Source organism: Desmodus rotundus, chromosome 6 (genome assembly GCF_022682495.2).
Source record: "Desmodus rotundus isolate HL8 chromosome 6, HLdesRot8A.1, whole genome shotgun sequence".
NCBI lineage: Eukaryota > Metazoa > Chordata > Mammalia > Chiroptera > Phyllostomidae > Desmodus > Desmodus rotundus.
In genome coordinates, this window is record NC_071392.1 from 20,040,784 (window position 1) to 20,059,439 (window position 18,656).

At 41.1% G+C, this 18,656-nt stretch overlaps 1 protein-coding gene across 2 annotated transcripts in view; it reads right to left on the bottom strand.

Moving 5' to 3' along the window:
* Positions 1 to 870: 870 nt before the first annotated feature.
* TSPAN13 (tetraspanin 13) overlaps positions 871 to 18,656 on the bottom strand; it is a 32,132-nt gene continuing 14,346 nt past the window's right edge. The window contains exons 2-7 of one of the 2 annotated variants that reach the window (XM_053926148.2): positions 8,809 to 8,829; positions 8,662 to 8,772; positions 7,954 to 8,034; positions 7,193 to 7,306; positions 5,774 to 5,887; positions 871 to 1,939 (exon numbers count right to left, since the gene is read on the bottom strand). In XM_053926148.2, coding sequence (XP_053782123.1) covers positions 1,865 to 1,939; positions 5,774 to 5,887; positions 7,193 to 7,306; positions 7,954 to 8,034; positions 8,662 to 8,772; positions 8,809 to 8,829 — 516 coding nt within the window. In that variant the 3' untranslated portion in view covers positions 871 to 1,864. Of the gene's footprint in view, positions 1,940 to 5,773; positions 5,888 to 7,192; positions 7,307 to 7,953; positions 8,035 to 8,661; positions 8,830 to 18,656 lie in introns of both variants that reach the window. The other variant, XM_024577178.3, reaches the window with a different exon arrangement.

Sequence of the window (18,656 nt, forward strand, 5' to 3'; positions counted from 1 at the left end):
TGAACTCATCGATTTTGATGTCTTTTAGTGCTTCTGCCATTTTTTTGTTTCACTTCTTCCACATGGGCAAAACATTTCCCTTTGAGGACTTTTTTCACCTGGGGAAACAAACAAAGGTCACTCGGGGCAAGATGGGGTGAACAGGGAGGGTAGGGAATGGGTGTCCCCTGTTTGTGGTCAAACACTGCTGAACACTCAGCACAATGTGGGCAGGTGTGCTCATAAATCACCCATCATGAAATTGGCAAACACATTGAAAGAGTCTTAAAAAAAATTTTACTGAAGCCGAACACAGTCTCTCACAACAACACCAGCTGGCACAGTGATATAGATGGGTTCCTAGAACACTCAACAAGCAGGGGAAGCCTGTACTACAAAGGGCCTGCCTTCCAGAAGATAATTCCGCTTTTGGGGGGATCCCCCCTCGTATACACATTCACACACATAATACTCTAAAATTCTATAGATCAACCATTTACCCTCTTTCTTGGTCTAAAACCCATCAAGACAACTGCCAATACAATACCATAAGTAGAAATGCAAGACAAGAAATGAGTAATTATTGGTAACAGGAAAGAACATATTTTTCCAAATAAATATGAATGACTCCTTTTTAAAAAACAATTCTCACTATGGAGAAGATAGTAAACACTGAAACATTTTAAGAATGGATTTTGGGGATGACAACCAGTAGATGTTAGCTCTAAAAGTTCATTTCTATAGCTGGACTATACACTAAAGTAGCTGAACTAAAGTATTCAGTTCTAGATCAAAGAAAGACCAACGCAAAAAGAAAAGAATTACATTTCACTTAATTCATGTGTTAATTTTTCTATTACTTTCTTTTAATTCAAACACTCATACACGAAGAAAGGTTACCATCCTTTAATTTTTTAACATAATATACAGAACCACATACTATTTCAAATTCAAATTATGGAAGGTCACATTCAAATATGCTTGGATTTGACAGGCTGCCGTTATAATACTGAGAAATATCATGAAAAAGGTTTTTAACAATTTATAAGATAATTAAATATCTTTTTGCTACATGGGCCAATGCATTAATAGCAAGTTGTTTAAAATGCAGTCTTTTAGACTTCAAATTATTATAAAAGAATATCAGGATTATACAGATACGCTTTCTGAATTTATCAAACTCACTCCACTTTGAAGGCTGAAGGCAAATGTTACATATTAGACCGTTCATAAGGCCATTTCTCCTTTGCGCCTACCTGTAAAAATAAAAAACTAAACCACACTTTCCTAAACACAGAGCTACTTCTAGAATACATTAGTGTAATCATAAAGGACCACTAGAACTACATTACCACTTTTATGTTAATTGTCACCATAATACATACTTCCTAAAAAGACAAAAAAGTTGGGAACCTGATTTCCCATTCTGAACCTAACATAATAGAATCTCATACTTACTGGCTTTAATAGACTTGAACTCTGTTTTCCTTTAGGAGCTATCTACACAGCACAGCGCCACATACAATGAGCTATTCCAGTGAGATGGAGATTTTGAATCACACCAAGATCAACACAGTAGTGTCATACGAAGTTTTTCTGCAGGTAAAAATGCTAGGAAAGGCCGCAGCGGACAGTGCCAGCCACTGTGAACACAGTAGGTTACAGGGACCACTGAGGTTCAGGGGAGACCACACGTTTCTGTTGTTTTTTTTTTCAGCAATGGAAAAAGAAAAACATTTAGAGAAACATAAGAGTAAAAATATGTAATTCCACTGTCAATAATGTAATTTTCCAGACACTGTGTTTTTCTGAACAGGCAAATTAGTGTAACTTAAAGTTAGTTGTGAACAAGATCAGAATGTGAAATTTTTTGCATGTTTTCTCATCAAAGGAATGCACTAGGATTAGCGCGAGGATCTTTCTGGTTCCTGTATCTGTAGGTCAGCCAGACTCCCAGGATCTGGAAGGAAACAAACAAACAAACAGAAAAACAAGAAGGAGAAAGTAAGCATTGCATGTATTTATTCAGTTTATCAATAAAATAAACTGGAACCTCTGAAGAACTTAGCATTATTTGTTCAAAAAGGAAGGCATTTTGCTTTTTAAAATGTAGTCAAGTAACCCTAAAGAGAGGCCCTAAGAAAAATTACTATAAGCACTACGGTAGACTGAATATGGCGCTCCAAGGATATCCCGATCACAGTCGCCGGAACCTGTGGATGTCACCTTACTTAAAACAGGGACTCGACAGATGTGCCTGAGTTAAAGATGCTGAGGTTGGGAGGTTATCTTTGTGGGCTCGGTGATGTATCAGCAGGCTCCTTATAAGACAGAGACAGGAAGGATAATATCAGAGATACAGAGAAGAGGTGACATGATGACTTCTAGAAGCAGCTGGAGGCAGAGTCAGGGAGAAAAGATGCTACACCGCTGGCTTTGAAGATGGAGAAAGGGACCACAGGCCAAGGGGTGCAGGCCCCTCTAGAAGATGGAAAAGGTGAGGGAACATGCTCTCTCCTAGAGCCTCCAGGAGAAGCCTCCATTTTAAGCTTCTGGCTCCAGAAGTGTAAAATAAACGTGTGTTGCTTCAAGCTGCTACATTTGTGTTTATTGGATAGAGCAGCAATAGGAAACTAACAAAAACACTGAATTGTCTGAGTAGCTAAAATATCACAGATTTTGGTCATTCAGAAACAAACTGGGCTCAGCAATAACTAGGTAATAATAAAAATTCTACGGTAAATAAATTTTCTAACAGAGATCATAAAAGTGTTATAACTCCTATCTTTCCAAGGGTGATGGGGTTGGGGGCCTGTAGTTCTATAAAATAAGTTGTTATTGTACCATGTCCCACCAGGTTCACTAAAGACAACCAATATAACTTATTTTTTAATTGAATTTACTAGGTAAAATTATATAGCTTTCAGGTGTACAGTTCTATAATACATCATCTGTATATTGTATGTGTGTTCACCACCCCAAATCCCCTTCCATCACCATTTATTCCCCCTATTAATTCCTATTAATTATTTTTTTAATTAAGAAATATGTGCCCTGGCTGGTGTGGCTCAGTGGATTGATGGCTGGCCTGCCAAACAAAGGATCAGCAGTTCGATTCCCAGTCAGGGTACATGCTCGGATTGCAGGCCAGGTCCTCACTAGGGGGCATGCAAGAGGCAACCACGCATGGATGTTTCTTTCCCTCCCTCCCTTCCTCTCTCTAAAAATAAATAAATAAAATCTTCAAAAGTACTCTTTTTTCAAAAAATTTGAGAAATATGTTCATTCTGCTTCTGTGACCTTGAAGTTAATTTACTTAAAATAATAAAAAATTATTTGAAAAGGTACAAAATTCTAATGGAACAAAATGAATTTCAAGTTATATTTGCACTTTTGGTCTACACCAACTTTAATCCAAACTTTGTTTATTTGTCTTCATAACTACTCATCAGTTCCTTACACTACTTCTCGAGAATTACGGTAAGCCCCCAATTTCCTCTACTTAACGTAAGGACAATTGCTGAGTCACTGTGTAATTCCTGACTGGCAACGCTTACAGCTACAACGTGTGAGGGCTAACGCAACTATGGTTTGTGAACTGAATCAAGGAAAACTAAGCCTGATTTAAGGAAGTGGAGTCTGGTGTGGAGCCTCCACAACTGGGACAAAAAGGGGTTTACTGCAACACCCAGAGTCCTTTGCGACAGGCTCTGTTTCACACGCTTTACAAGTTCACAGCCCTCGGAACACCCTACGTGACAGGCACTATCATCATCCTCGTTTTAGCAGTGAGTGGACTGAGGCATGGAGAGGTTAAGTAACTGGGGAACAGTCACACAGGCCCTGAGAGGTAGAGCCGCGTTCCAATCTGAAGTCCGTGCTCTTAATTCCGTTTGTGGTCTTATGTGAGAATCCGATGGGTTACTTACTGGTCATTCCCCATTCTCTGGCTAACATTTCACCTACATCTCAGCTCCGCTGGTTGTTCCAATCCTGACACACCTACACCCCCTACTGTCAAACAGCTGCTTCTCTGCCACCCCCAACCTACCCAAGCATCCTTTCCCTGACCTGCCTCAGCAGCACTGCCGCGCAGGGGGCTTCTGGTCAGGTAACCAGCCCTGTAAACGCTCCACTTGACCAGAAACGTATACTAGTCAGCCAGGCCCCAAGCTGAGCCAGCTCCTTCCCCTCTCCCCCCAAACCAGGCTGACTCCGCGGCCCCAGCCAATAACTTATTTTCTATTTTCTCTTCCTTGTTCTTTATTTCTTATCCTATAAAAGCTTAGCATTTTCTGCCCCATTTTGCAGTTCTCCAAAAGGAGACTGTCCTCTTCGTTAAGTATTGCAATTTGTACCACTGAAGATTTTCTTCTTCATTTTTGAACATATATAATCAAAATGAGAAGGCCTTTCTAAGCATAAAAATCAACGGGATAAACCACAGAGGAAAAAAAGCAATACATTTAACTACATGAAAACTAAAATCTTCTATAAATTTTACTTACAGGTTGTTAAAAAGTTCAATAAAAACACCAAAGATAGGTAAGGGGGGGGTAAATGGAGGGAGGAAATAGAGACAACTGTACTTGAACAACAATAAAAAAATAATAAAAAAGAAATGCCAAAGAAATTGAAAGCAGAACAGAAAAGCCAAGTAAAGTGAGGAGTGAGAGGAGGAGGGAGAGGTGGGAACGGACACAGGAAAGGGGAGTGGGCAGCAGTCTGTGCGCCCAGGTTCTCAATCCCTCTGGTGACCCCCAGCTGGGAGCTGAGCTCTCAGCTGCAGGCCCTGAGACCCGCCCCGGTGCTCTCACACTAAATTCCCCTTTTGCGTGCTCCCTCCTTCGGGTTTGTTACAAGGCGATCCGAAAGGCCTCCACCCAGACAAAAGTAAGTGGGCCATTCACAAAACAAGAAATGCAAATGGTCAAAACACGTAAGTATATTGTCCAATTCACTAGAATATTTTCAAAAGAACTGACAGAATTGTAATACTATTTTTACCTACCAAACTGAAATACAGTTTTTAAAATGGAAACATAAAGAATTCATGGTTGAACTCAAGAAATCAAGAAATTAAGTGACACACCCTGGTCAGGATGTGTGCGAGAGGCAACCAATCTATGTTTCTCTCTCACATTGATGTTTCTGTCCCACTCTCAATCCTTCCCTCCCCCTCTCTCTAAAAAAAAAAAAATCAATAAGCATGTCCTTGGGTGAGAATAAAAAACAAAGGGTAGAAGACAGAGACCAAAGGGACGGCTACCCGAAGGGAGAGGTGGGGAGGCAAGTGAAAGAAGCGAAGGGGGGTACGGCCAATAGTATTGTGAGCAGTTCGCCTAGTGACCGATGATGACTAGAATTAGTGGGGTGACCGCATTATACGGTATAAACACATCAAATCACTGCACTGTGCACCTGAAACTAATACAACGTTGCATACTAACAACTGAAATAAAACCTTTTAAAAGAAAAAAATAAAATTGTAATTTATTATGACACTCTAAAAACACTAGAGATCCTAGGGGTAACCCAGGCTAATCTCCCTATTTCATTGGCCCATTAAATTGCATATAACTTAATGATCAAGCATTTCACCCTGCATAAAGCTCATGCTAGATCTATGAGGTCTTCTGGTTTCAAGCCAGGGCTCTTCCTATTACAACACTAGTTCTCAATGAAAACGTCCGTTGATACATCCCACAAATTAAGTGACACACTACGGTAAAACGCCATACACGACAGCATCCCTACGAGACCGGAAGGGAGACACCGAGTTGTTCGCACATACCTCTGTGAAACTGAAGAAGAGGCCGATGCCCCCGACAAATCTCAAAACCTCCCCTGCGTATCTTCCTATTATTGGAGCGCACAGTGAGCAATGGCGGCTACTTTCCATACAACTCTGAATCAATGAAAGAAAAAAGCTTTTATTTCAAAGTACATTGATAAAGAACAGAGGGAAACTGCACCCACAGAAAAATTAATGTCTGGAGTACTACACCCAGTCTGGGGCCTTGGTTATCCAGAAGTCCAAAATTCTAAGGTGGCTCCCAACAACATTCCCACCCCCAGTGTCCAGGCCCTGAGTAACCAGCCTCCTGTGTGGGGCTGGGATTTTTGAATACTATGGGCAGTCACGTGTATGTTTATGTTGCACTGTTAGAAACCTTCTTAACAGAATGGGGACGCTATCATGCTGGCTTCGATGCCACCCTGGTGTGAGATGGCTGCAGAGTTCGGACCTGAGAGTGGCCGCTAGGAGCGGAGAGACACTGAGCAAGAAAACAAGACTTCAGTCCCACCATCACCAGGAGGCGAATTCTACCAACGATTACTGAGCTTGGTAGAGCGCCCCAAGCCTCAGGTGAGTTTGCAGCTCTAGCCACCTCCTTGGTTTCATCCTGGTAACATACTGAGCAGAGGACCCAGTTAAGCCACACCCAGACTCCTGACCCATGGAAAACTGGATAATAAATGGGTGTTCTTTTAAGCCACTACATTTGTGATAACGCATTACACAGCAATAGAAAAATAATAATCCCACGAAAGAAACCTCGCTGAGGACATATCCAGCTCAGGGCTCAGAGCAGTGATAAGAGGATTTTCCCCAAAATATAAACACGTGTGAACTTCCTAAGAGAGCCAAACTCCAAGTCCATCCTCATGCAGATTCAGGCTGGATCTGGAGGGTCACAGGTCTGGTCTGGGACGAAAAGGATGGCTCTCATTGGTCCATTACTGGCTCAGCTCCCAAAAAGAAAGAGCGAGAAGTTGTGATGGGGGACGAAGAGAGACAGGAAAAATGTCTCTCCAGTCACACATGTCCTCCACCCGGGGAATGTTTACTTTAAGAAGCCCAATTTAGTATAAACCCCCTTTTGAAAACAGATATGTAGACACCTCCTCTGATCGATCTCTAATGCTTATCTGCTGTGATTTCTCTTTCACAACTTGTTCTAGGAGGAACTGAATGGAAAGGAACTACGGGGCAAAGAACCAAGAGCATCTGTGTTTGGCAGGACCTGGGAATAGTCAGGACTCTCAAAGATAAATATCTGAGTACCAGTGGTACTGTAGTGTACATGGAATAGGCAAAGCATTTTAGAAACACAATTGAGCATGAGGAAGTCCATTTCTTCAATGCTCATCATTATTCATTTGTGTCTAATACATCTCCAAAAAAAAAAATTTTATACTTTGTACTTACAGCCGGACAGGTATCATTTCGGTTAACACTTCGGAACCCACAGCAGTTTAAGTTTCTCTGGATGTCATCACGAGCACTTGCTGTATTGTTCCAGCCGACTTCCAGAAGCTGGCCCTAGGAAATCCGTTTCACATAAACATTAAAACGCGCCATGCCATCCCTGGACAGAGCGTAGAAATCGGCAGCCTGCAATTTTTAATCCTGCATCTATCTAGAGTAAATACTCTTTATCAGATCATTAAAGCTTTTCAAAGGGTTATCCCTCAATGTGCAACAAAAATTAAGGCACTGTTTCTATCCCAAGAATAAAAAGCCTTAAATTTTGCATGCAATTTAAAAGCACCACTTGGCTGAAAGGCCTAATTGTCAGAGTGTAACAAGAAAAATTTTCCATTGCCCCAAGACCCATATGCTTCTACAAATAGGTTTGAAAAGATTAACTGCTAGAACGGAACCCAAACCATTCTAGAGTAAATGTTTCATGGCATAATAGTGAGGAAAGACTGCTGAACATCTGTTAGCATTATCACTTTTTACCCAGTGCAGGCAAAATCCTACTTAAAAGATGCAAAAATAGAGCAACAGGTTTAGGGCTCCAATCAGCTCCATTAATACAATCAGGAGCAAAAGATTTTAGCTATCTAGAGTAAATGACATTCTGCCTAAGATGGGATTATTTTATATTCCAGTTATTTCTCCCCACTTTTTTCCTACAGATACTATGCGGCATAAGGAAGTAGAATGAAGAAGTCTTTGCTTACCTGTTGCTCCTGGTTCAGGGCTAAACAAGCACACGATACAGAAAACTGAACAATAAATACGAGTAAGAGAATGATCATGTACTGAGAATGACCGTTAAGGGTATTTCTCGACACTCTTAAAATAGCATCAAACAGGGGCACTGACAACTTTAGATTATTGCACTATGAGGAATTCACCCGTAAAACACAACAAATTCAGTAAGTATACACATAATTACCATTTCGATAATACACTGTAGCTGTAAGTTCAGATAGAAAAATATTGACAACAATAATAAATATTTAACTAAAAGCTGATGTATCAGACTTTCTTTGAGAGTAAAAGAAAATTCTTACATATATAAAATAGGAAATAAGAATAGGTAAAAATATATATCACTGTGAAACTCTCAACCAAATATCAACATGTTGGAAAGGGCAAAGAGGTTACTGGATTAGTTCAATGTAACTGAACTTGCAAAATATAAACAGAACTATACTGAACTTGTGAAACACTCTCCTTATGATGTGTTAAGCAGAGAGTGGGAATGTGTAGTAAACACACAATAACTTCACCTTAAGAATGCTCCTCATGTTGGCTGAACACATGCTTGCTAGGAGTTTCTGACAATTTCCTAATGATAATTTTTAATTAGTTGTAGTTATTAAGGAGTAATCAATAAAAAGAACAAACTCAACTGGGGGAAAAACCCTTTTTAAAAAGGATACAAAGAAAAGCGACACCTGATGGTGCTTCAGGGCCCCAATCAGCCCCACTAAGGCGATCAGGAACAAGAAGATGCCCACTGCGATGACCACGCTGACCACCCGGAGGCTGGAAATCAGCCCAAAGCCAATGCCCCAGGCTGCAATTCCAATCAGCAACAGACTAACCAACTGCAAAAACAAACACAAAGGGAGGAGAGAGAGAGAGGGGAAACAGTCACTTTGATAAAATAGTAACAGGAACATTTTTCAGGCGCCCGCTTGGTATTGTATAAATGATGGCTAACACTCAACACTAGAATACACAGAAGATCTCAGGAGACAGCATTGTTCTAACAAAGTATATCAATCCTCGAGCATGCTTTAAAAAAAAACTAACAATAACCTATACGATTATTATGGAGCCTCAGAGGTCCTCTGGTTTATGCTGAGTCTAACTGAGTTCTACTTAAGTTTATACTGTTTAAGTTATCTCAAACAGTGTACCTTAAACTTCCGAGACTCCCATACATCTCAGTCTAACATATACTGATTTCTTCACGTGGAAATCACTTCCTTCAAAGTCCAGCTGGATGGGAACTTTCTCTGTGATGCCTTCCTAGTCCCCGACAAACTGAATTAATTGCACCCTTCTCTGGGGAACTTGAGAAGAAGGACCCCCTCCCCCCATTTCATTTATCTCCCCAGAACCTGTCGCAGAACCTGGCCATTGGGAACAATAAACATTTCTCATGGAGTTGCTGCTGAAATAAATTGCGTTAGGTGTCATTATGTATTCTGCCAGAATTCATATACACTTGAGCCTTGAGCCTTGAGCAACACAGTTTTGAACTATGTGGGTCCACTTATGTGCAGACTTCTCTCAGAACATACCTACAGTACTGTAAATGTACTTTCTCTTCCTTAGTATTTTCTTAATAACATTTTCTTTCCTCTAGCTTACTTTAAGAATACAGTATATAATATGTATAACATACAAAATATGTGTTAATTGATGTTTATGTTATCAAGTAAGGCTTCTGGTCAACAGTAGGCTGTCACTAGTTAGGTTTTGGGGAGTTAAGCCCTGGCTGGTGTGGCTCAGTGGATTGAGCGAGGGCCTGTGAACCAAAGGGTCACCAGTTCAATTCCCAGTCAGGGCACACGCCTGGTTTACAGGCCAGATCCCCAGTAGGGGGCACAAGAGAGGCAACCACACATTGATGTTTCTCTCCCTCTCTTCCTTGTTCCCTTCCCCTCTGTCTAAAAATAAATACATAAAATCTTTTTAAAAAAAGTTTGGGGGAGTTAAAAATTATACATGTATTTTCATCTGGGCGAGGGCAGTGCTCCAACCCCTGCATTGTTCAAGGGCCCACTGTACAGATAGGGACCATTAGAACTATTAGGATGAAGAGTGTACGAGATTTTAGGTATTCAGAGTAACAATGACATTCTGAATAAGAAATTATTTCATATTCCAATAATTTTATTTATATATTTATAAAACTAAAGCAAGTGAAGAAATAGAATTGGTCATTACTTATGAAACTCAAAGTTACAATTATTTCTTTATAATAGCACTTAAAACATAGCATGCCATATAAAGATTATAATTAACTGATAGAAAATACAGCTCAACAGGTATGTGTGGGGGATGGGGATGGGGAAATAGGAAGGAGATGGTATCTTCAATTCAATGAAGTCAACCATTTCCTGGAACAGGCCGACAATATAATACCCACTTGGGAGAAATCAAAATGTATAAAATATATTTTTAGCACCATTTCAAGGCTGAATAACAGCTTTGTTTCAAAATAAAAAAACAAATCACCATTCATTCCAGTGAATCTTTTATACTCAAATGTGTAATTTTTATACATGTAACCACAGGTTATTAAACACAAATTTCAAATGTTTTGGGGTATAAAACTTCATACACATGTAGAGATACAAGTCCAACTACTAAGTATTGAGAAATACTGCATCTATTTGCAGTTTTATTCGTTTATTATAAAGAAGCAAAACCTGAGAGTGAGAGAAGCCAACCTTGCATGAGAGAACAGTCACGGAGCTTTGCGGACTTGGCCTTCTCCAGTGCGCTCTGCACACACACAAAGCTTTTATTTTCGGGGGCGGGGCGGGGGGTAAACCTCTCACAAACTGTGCCACCCGGAACTCTGCCTAGTCCCTCCCGTTTTCTCATTGGCTTCTTATCAGCGGGGCCACTTGCCTGTCCTTGGTATCATCTCAATCTTCTCAAAACTTTGCAGGGCCTCAACTGAGAAAAAGTCCTCTCTGCACTCCCCCCCACCAGCGAGCTTATTTCCGACTCTGCAGTATCCAAATATAACATGTCTGCTTTCACGAGGTGTTAAAGGCAGGAGCCTGAAGGAGGAGTTGTCACCACCGTGAGAAGGGTGTGATGCCGCAGGGACAGGTCTCATCTCAGCGAGCAGAGAGGCCATGCCAAGCATCCTTGCTGCACTGTGGTGCCAAACACTGAGGCCGGCCCACACTTCCAGCTCCTCAGAGTGACCTGCTGTGTCAGTCGGGGCCCCCAGAGAAACAGAAGCAATGGGATATATATTTAGCCAGACAGAGATTTGGTTTAAGGACTTGGCTCGTGCAAGTGTGGGGACTAGAAAGTCTGAAATTTGTAGGGCAGGGTGGCAGGCTGGAAGTCCAGGTAGGATTTCTGATACAGTCTTTAGACGGAACCCCTTCCTCCTGAGGAAACGTCAGTCTTTGTTGTTAATGTTTTCATGTTCCATACTCTGGATGAGCACCACAATATGGAGGGTAACTGCCTTACCTAACGTCACTTCAGTGTAAATGTTAATCACATCTTAAAAAATACCTGCACAGCAACATTTAGACTAATGTTTGAACACACCCCTGATCATCACATCCTAGCCAGGTCAACAATAAAATTAACCAACACACATGCCAGCTTCAAGTCCTGGACATGATCTCTGTTTCTTAATTCAATTAAATTCAGGGGCAGGACTGTATTGCTTTATTTGAGTCTTAGAGCCAAAAAGTTCTGAAGCGTGATGATACGATGCATAAAATTCTTCTAACGCTATAGCTTTAAAGAATCCTTTTGGGACTCATACAAAATCCTTACTACATAATGAAATCCTTACCACGAGTGAAATCTCCATCAACAAATGGTTGGTGTCCATTACACACTAAAGCCAAAGACAAGATATCCTGATTAGAAAAAGGTCGGAAACTCTCTCTGTAAAGGGCCAGAGTCCCCATCTGGCTTTGCGGGTCCCGTGGCCTCTGCCACAACTACTCAATGGTGACAGGAAAGCAGCAACAGAAAATACGCACTTGAACAAGCAGGGCAGGTTCAAGTGCATATTTGAAGTGCGTATCCAGTAACCCTTCATTTAAAGACACGAACTAAAAATGCATGTAATTTTCACGTGTAATAAAAATAGTCTCCCTTTGATTTTCCCCCCAATCATTTAAAAATGCAAAACCATTCTCAGTGAGCAGGCTTTTCAATAGTATGCAGTGGAACGGATGTGGCCCATGGGCTGTGGTTTGCTGACTCGTGTTCTACAAGTCAGTGTAGAGAGAATGAAAACTTACAGGTCCCTACAAACAACTGCTATGTCAGAGATTTTCTAAAGGTGGGTCAGAGTATGGAACTATCTTCTAAAGTATCCAGATAATTAAAATACGGCAAAGACTGCAAAAATGCAATAAAGGAGCAAGTAGTAGGCTAAAAAAATGACTCCACCGTGAATATTACCTTATACAGCAAAAAATTGAAAAGTACCTTACATGGTAAAAGCTGGTACCAAATTAAGGATCTTAGAAGAAGGAGTTTATTATCCTGGATTATTGGGTGGGCCCTAAATGTCATCACAGGTACCCTATCCAAGAGAGGCAGAAGGAGATTAAGAGAGAGCACAGGGAAGAGACAGCAACGGAAAGCTGGCTGAGGCAGATGTGGCCACAAATCAAGGAATGCCGGCAGCCACCAGAAGGTAGAAGAGGCAAGAACAGATTCTCCCCCAAGGCCTTCCGAGGGGGTTGCAACCCCGTTGTCACCTTGATTTTGAACTTCTGGTCTCCTGAACTGTGAGAATAAATGTCTGTTGTCTCTAAGCCACCACGTTTGTGGTAAGTTGTCACTGCAGCCCTAGGAAACATACAGAACAATGTGCACATCTGGGGTCGGACAGGTCGGGAACCTCCAAATGTCACGGGAGCTGCCTGGTGTTAACATTTTACCACCAGTGGCACCCCTACGTGTAGCTGGAGTGAAGCACTCGGGGATCCTGTCAGCACCCTCCTAGCAAAACAAATCCTTCATTTACACGAGCAGCATTTCAGCAACAGGAGAACACTGTTCTCTGCTCCCACACCTACCAACTCACAGGCTCACTCATGACGAGAATCTTTTCCCCTTTGAAAAATAATGTCTACCACTAAAAGGTGGGGGGTGGGGGCACTTCATCCCTTCTGTGAGAAGTTTCAGGGCTCAGGCTGGGCTCGTATTGAAAACACCACTAGAACATTCACCAATATTTCTGTTATGATGTTTTTCTAGGTAGGGAAAGAAAGAGGCTACACCCTTCTGTATCTCTCGGTCAAGAGCACGTATTCCTCATCAAGTTCACTCTGCTGTGTCTCTAATACAATTTTCAGTCTATACTCATCACTCATACCGGACACCCCTCCTCCAAAAACAGTGAAGATGTTATCGGTTTCCTGTTGTTGCTTTAACAAGTTACCACAAGCTTAGTGGCTTAAAACAACACAAACTGTCTCACAAATCTGGAGGCCAGAGTCCAACCTCGAACATGGGTCTCACTAAGCGGAAATCATGGTGTCTGTAAGGCTGCATTCCTTGTGGAAGCTCCAACTGTCACGGGAGCTGCCTGGTGCTTCCCGTGAAATTGCAAAACAATTTCTTTGTTTTTTGTAGCTTCTAGAAGCCACTTGTAGGCCTTGGCCTGTGACCCCCTATTCCATCTCCAAAGCCAGCAGTGTAGCATCGTCAAATCTCTCAGACTACTACCTGCTTCTCTAAGCACATCTTTCTCTGCACAAACCCTCCTGCATCCCCCTTATACAGACCTTTGTGATTACACAGGTCTCCCCCAGATAATCCAGAATAATCACTCTCGCTCAAGATGTTTAATTTAATCACATCTGCAAAGTCCCTTTTGCTATGGGAAGTAACAAATTCATAGGTACCAAGGATCGGGATATGCAGCATTGTGGGGAGAGGCGTATTATTCAGCCGGCCATAGAAGGTTCTGGGCACATGGGTGACTGAGTTACATAGAATCCTTCCTGCTACAAATACATTAAAATATTGAACACTGCTGTAACATTTAAATACATAGCTGAGCAGAGAGAAACTACAGGTAATTCCCGCAGGCCAGAAAGGAAGGGAGAACTGAAAGTCAGAACTAAAAGCATGTAACTGGTGCTGCGGCGGCCCAGGAGAGGGTGGGAAAATGTTCCTGGACCACAACACACTCTTCAAGGGGAAGGACTTGCGTTTTAAACCCAGCGGAATCGGGAAGTGGAACTGAGACCCCTCCATGGCTAGGACCTCCAGAAAGCCATGAGTTTGGTGTCAGGGATTATGGAAAAACTGCACCACGACACCCAGGAAGACAGCAGAGATTTTTGAGTCTCTTCAGAAAGCCGCCAGCAAGAAAGAGAAACGTCAAGGCCACCATGCCCGTGTCTGGAGTTTAAACACACACTACGCAGGCAGGCGCGCAGCAGTCTGCAAGCTGAGCGGTTTACACGAAAGCTGGTCTCAGGCCCTGAGGAAGCCAGAAGAGAAAAACTCACAGAAACAAATTCAGAATGACTCGGGAAAGGCACTTCTAATCCCAGTCCTGATGCCATTCCCAAAGAAAAAAAGAAAACTTTTGGTGTCAATCAAAAATCACAAAACACATAAGAAAAAATATCTACCATGACAGAGATGCAAAACAAGAATTAGCATTCCCAAGAACTTGAGGTAATAAAACCAAATAAATGAGACTAAAATTCAACATACTAGGAAGGTAAAAGGAATAAAAACAACATGGGGGAAAAAAAAAACTATACTTAAAAATGCAGACCCAAAAAAGAGCCAAACAGAGTAAATCCAATGAAAACGGAAAGAAGAGAAACATGCAATAGGGAAGGATAAAACTTCACTGAAAATGAAAAAATTGGCAGGCCTTCAGCAAAATTAATTTTTAAGGAAAAAAACAACAGCAAAACCCCCCAAATTCCCTTAACTGATGAATAATGGCTACCAAAAACCCACAACAAAAACCACACGTAATAATGAAACCCGAGAAACTTTTCTGTCAAAATTCAGGAGTGAGACAAGGGTGCCAGCTTATCAGCATTTCTGTCTGCTTTACTGCGGAGGTCTTAGGCAAATGAGTAAGAGTGAACACAAAACGAAGCTGAGGGGAGAACAAAATTGTCACTATGCAAATTAATAGGGGTATCTATGTAGGAAATCCAAGAAAATGCAAATATTATTAAAACTGGTAAGAATCAGAACATTCGCTAGAAAAGGGTCAATATACAAACTCAACAGCAGAGTGATGCATCAAAAAAAATTTTAATGCATTTTTTAAGGATGCAATTTGGGATAGGCCCCCAAATATAAGGTGCAGATAACTAAATCTAACAGAAGTATTACAAGAGCTTCCAGGAGAAAAACTGTGAAATGAATTTAAGAACATGAAAAAGACCTACATTAAGAGAAGAGATATACTATGTTCCTGGGTGGGAACTCTCATAATAATAAAGCATGAATTCATTTCCAATTTAGCCTACAACTTCAATCTGGGCTTCAATATTGGTCAAAGTCTCAATAGGATTTTGGATGAAACTTTATACAATGATCCATTAATTTACATGGAAGAATAAACATCACCAAAGAGCTACAAACATTTTTGAGATTAAGAAGAACGTGTTACGTGCTGCACTTTTTCTCAGCTCAGAGGCACCGCCACCAGCAAACGGCCCCGAACTCTCTTTGTTGTTGTTTTCACCGTATTCTGCAAAACCTGGACCTGACTTTACACCTTTTGGACACATTTAATTTTTAAAGCTAGTCAATACATACATAAAACTAAAAGAGATAAAGTTAAAAATCATCCACATCAGTATCAGTACTTACTTTAATGTTTCAGTAATTACAACCAAGGAACTGACACAGATCTAAATAAGCCAACAGGGTAGGCTTGGAGAGACAAGGAATTCTAAACCAGTGGGGAAACAGCGGGCTTTAATTAATACCCCTATAACGACTACCATAGCATTGTCAAAAAGATTAGTAGCAGTCGCTACCTCACACCATAAATTTAAAGCCTAAATTTAAAAAGGAGAATTTCCACTTTTAGGAAAAAACATACAGAAAAATGTCCTGACTTTGTACTCAAAGAAAAATTTTTTCTTTCTTACAATGACAGTAAAAACAAGCAAGAGAATCTAAACTATTGTCCATAGAAAGAAGGGCAATTTCTTTTATGGAATTTGGGTGACACTAATTAATAAAAATATAAAGGTTTCAGGGTACAATTCTATAATACATCACCCATATATTACATTGTGTGTTCACCACTCCACGTCAAAGAGAAAGAGAAAGAGATAAGAGAGACATCTATGCAAGAGGGAAACATCAATCAGTTGCCTCCCATACATACCCTGACTGGGGATTGAACCCGCAACATTTTGGTACAGGAGGATGCCCCAAACCGACTGAGACATTTGACCAGGGCAGACATTTTTCTTGCTTCTTGAGTTACGCAAGTAATGCTATGAATTTCCTTCTGAGGACTGCTTTCACTGTGTCCCATAGATTAGGGGTTGTTGCATTCTCATTTTCACCTGTTTCAAGGTATCTTCTGATTTCTTCCTTGATCTTATTGTTAGCCCATTCATTGTTTATTTTTTTAAAGATTTTATTTATTTACTTTTAGAGAGAGAGAGAGGGAAGGAGAAAGAGAGGGAGAGAAACATCCATGTTCGGTTGCCTCTCACGCACCTCCTACTGGGGACCTAGCCAACAACCCAGGCATGTGCCCTGACTGGGAATCAAACCAGCGACCCTTTGGTTTGCAGGCCCATGCTCAATCCACTGAGCTACACCAGCCAGGGCTCATTGTTTATTAACATGTTATTTAGCCTCCATGTCTTCATGTATTTTCAGTTTTTTTTTCTTGTGATTGATTTCTACTGGGTTGGCCAAAAAGTCCATGTAGTTTTTTCCATAAAAAAACCCAAAAAACATTTTTTTATTTTCACCAATAACTTTATTGATTTGGATATTTTGAGTATGTTGGTATCTCCTGTGTGGTATAACACTGATAGTTCTCAATTAATGTCCTGATTTGATCACTATCAACTTCAACTGGCCTACCCAACTGTGGAGCATCGTCCAGCAAGAAATGTCAGGCATGAAACTTCACAAACCACTTCTGACACTTTTGATCAGTCATTCAGTTAACCTACGTCTTTTGATTGGAACATTTAAGCCATTTAAAGTGATATTGATAGGTATGTATTTGTCATTTCAGTCTTTCAACTATGTTCCTCTCTTTATTTTTTCATCCTTCTTCTTCTTAAAGGAGGCCCTTTAACCGGTTTGGTGGTAACAAACTCCTTTAGCTTTTTCTGCTCTGGGGAGCTCTTTATTTCTCCTTCAATTTTAAATGCTAGCCTTGCTGGGTAAAGTAGCCTTGGTTGTAGGTCCTTGCTTTTCATCACTTTGAATATTTCATGCCTGAAATGTTTCTGTTGAGAAAGCAGCTGACAGTCTTATGGGAGCTCCTTTGTAGGTTAACTGTCTTTCTCTTGCAGCTTTTAAGATTCTCTATTTGTCTTTAATATTTGCCATTGTAATTATGATTAGTCTTGGTATGGGCCTCTCTTTAAGCTCATCTTGTTTGAGACTGTTTCCTGGAGCTGTGTGTCTTTTTCCTTCACTATGTTAGGGAAGTTTTCAGTCATTATTTCTTCAAATAAGTGGTTGATCCCCAGTTTGCCTCTTTTCCTTTTGCTGACCCTATGATGTGGATGTCGGTTCACTGCATGTTGTCCCAAAGGACCTTTAAACTAAGCTCACTTTTCAAAATTCTTTTTTCTTTTTGCTGCTCTGATTGGGTGGATTCTGCTACCTTGTCTTCCAAATTGCTGATTCAATCCTCTGCTTCATTCAACACACTGTTTATTCCTTCTAGGGTATTATTCTTCATTTCCGACATTGTATACTTCATTTCTGACTGGTTCTTTTGTTTATGGTTCCTGTGTCCTTTTTCATGTTGTTGCAGTTCTCACTAAGTTCCTTGTCATTCTCATTAAGTTCCTTAAGCATTCCTTTATCAACATTGTTTTGAACTCCCTATCTGATACATTGCTTGCCTCCATTTCATTTACCTCTTTTTTCTGGTGAATTCTCCTGTTCTTTCATTTGGGGCATGTGTCCTTGTTGCCCCCACTTCGGCTGCCTCTTTGTGTTTGTTTCTATGTAGATCTGTTATGATTCCCAGTCTCCATGGCGTGGCCTTATGTAGTAGGTATCCTGTGGGACCCCATGGCACATTCTCCTTGATTACCTGGACTAGTTTCTCCAGGAACGACCCCAGTGTGGTTATGTGGGCCCTCCTGTTGTAAATGAACCTCAATTGCTATCGACTCATTTGTGTGGGGGGTAGACCCTCAGGCTGGCTGCCTGCAAGGATCCACCCCGACTGGTGTGTGAGCTGCTGTGCAGGCGCTGACCACACAAGGTGGAACTTGCCTCAGCAAGTTCTCGTGCCTGCTGAAATCTCCCTTTGGATATACTGCACGTGAAGCTGACTGGATCCTGCTCTGATGTTTTCAGAAGCTGGCCACTGAGTGTGTTGGTTCTAAGGCCTCTTGGGAGGGGCTCTGGTACTGCCTATGGCTGGCTCTGGGCAACCTGTTTGGAGCTACAAAGTGGTCCATGGTTTGTGACCGCCACTGCTGGGCCCAGGTGTGTGCAG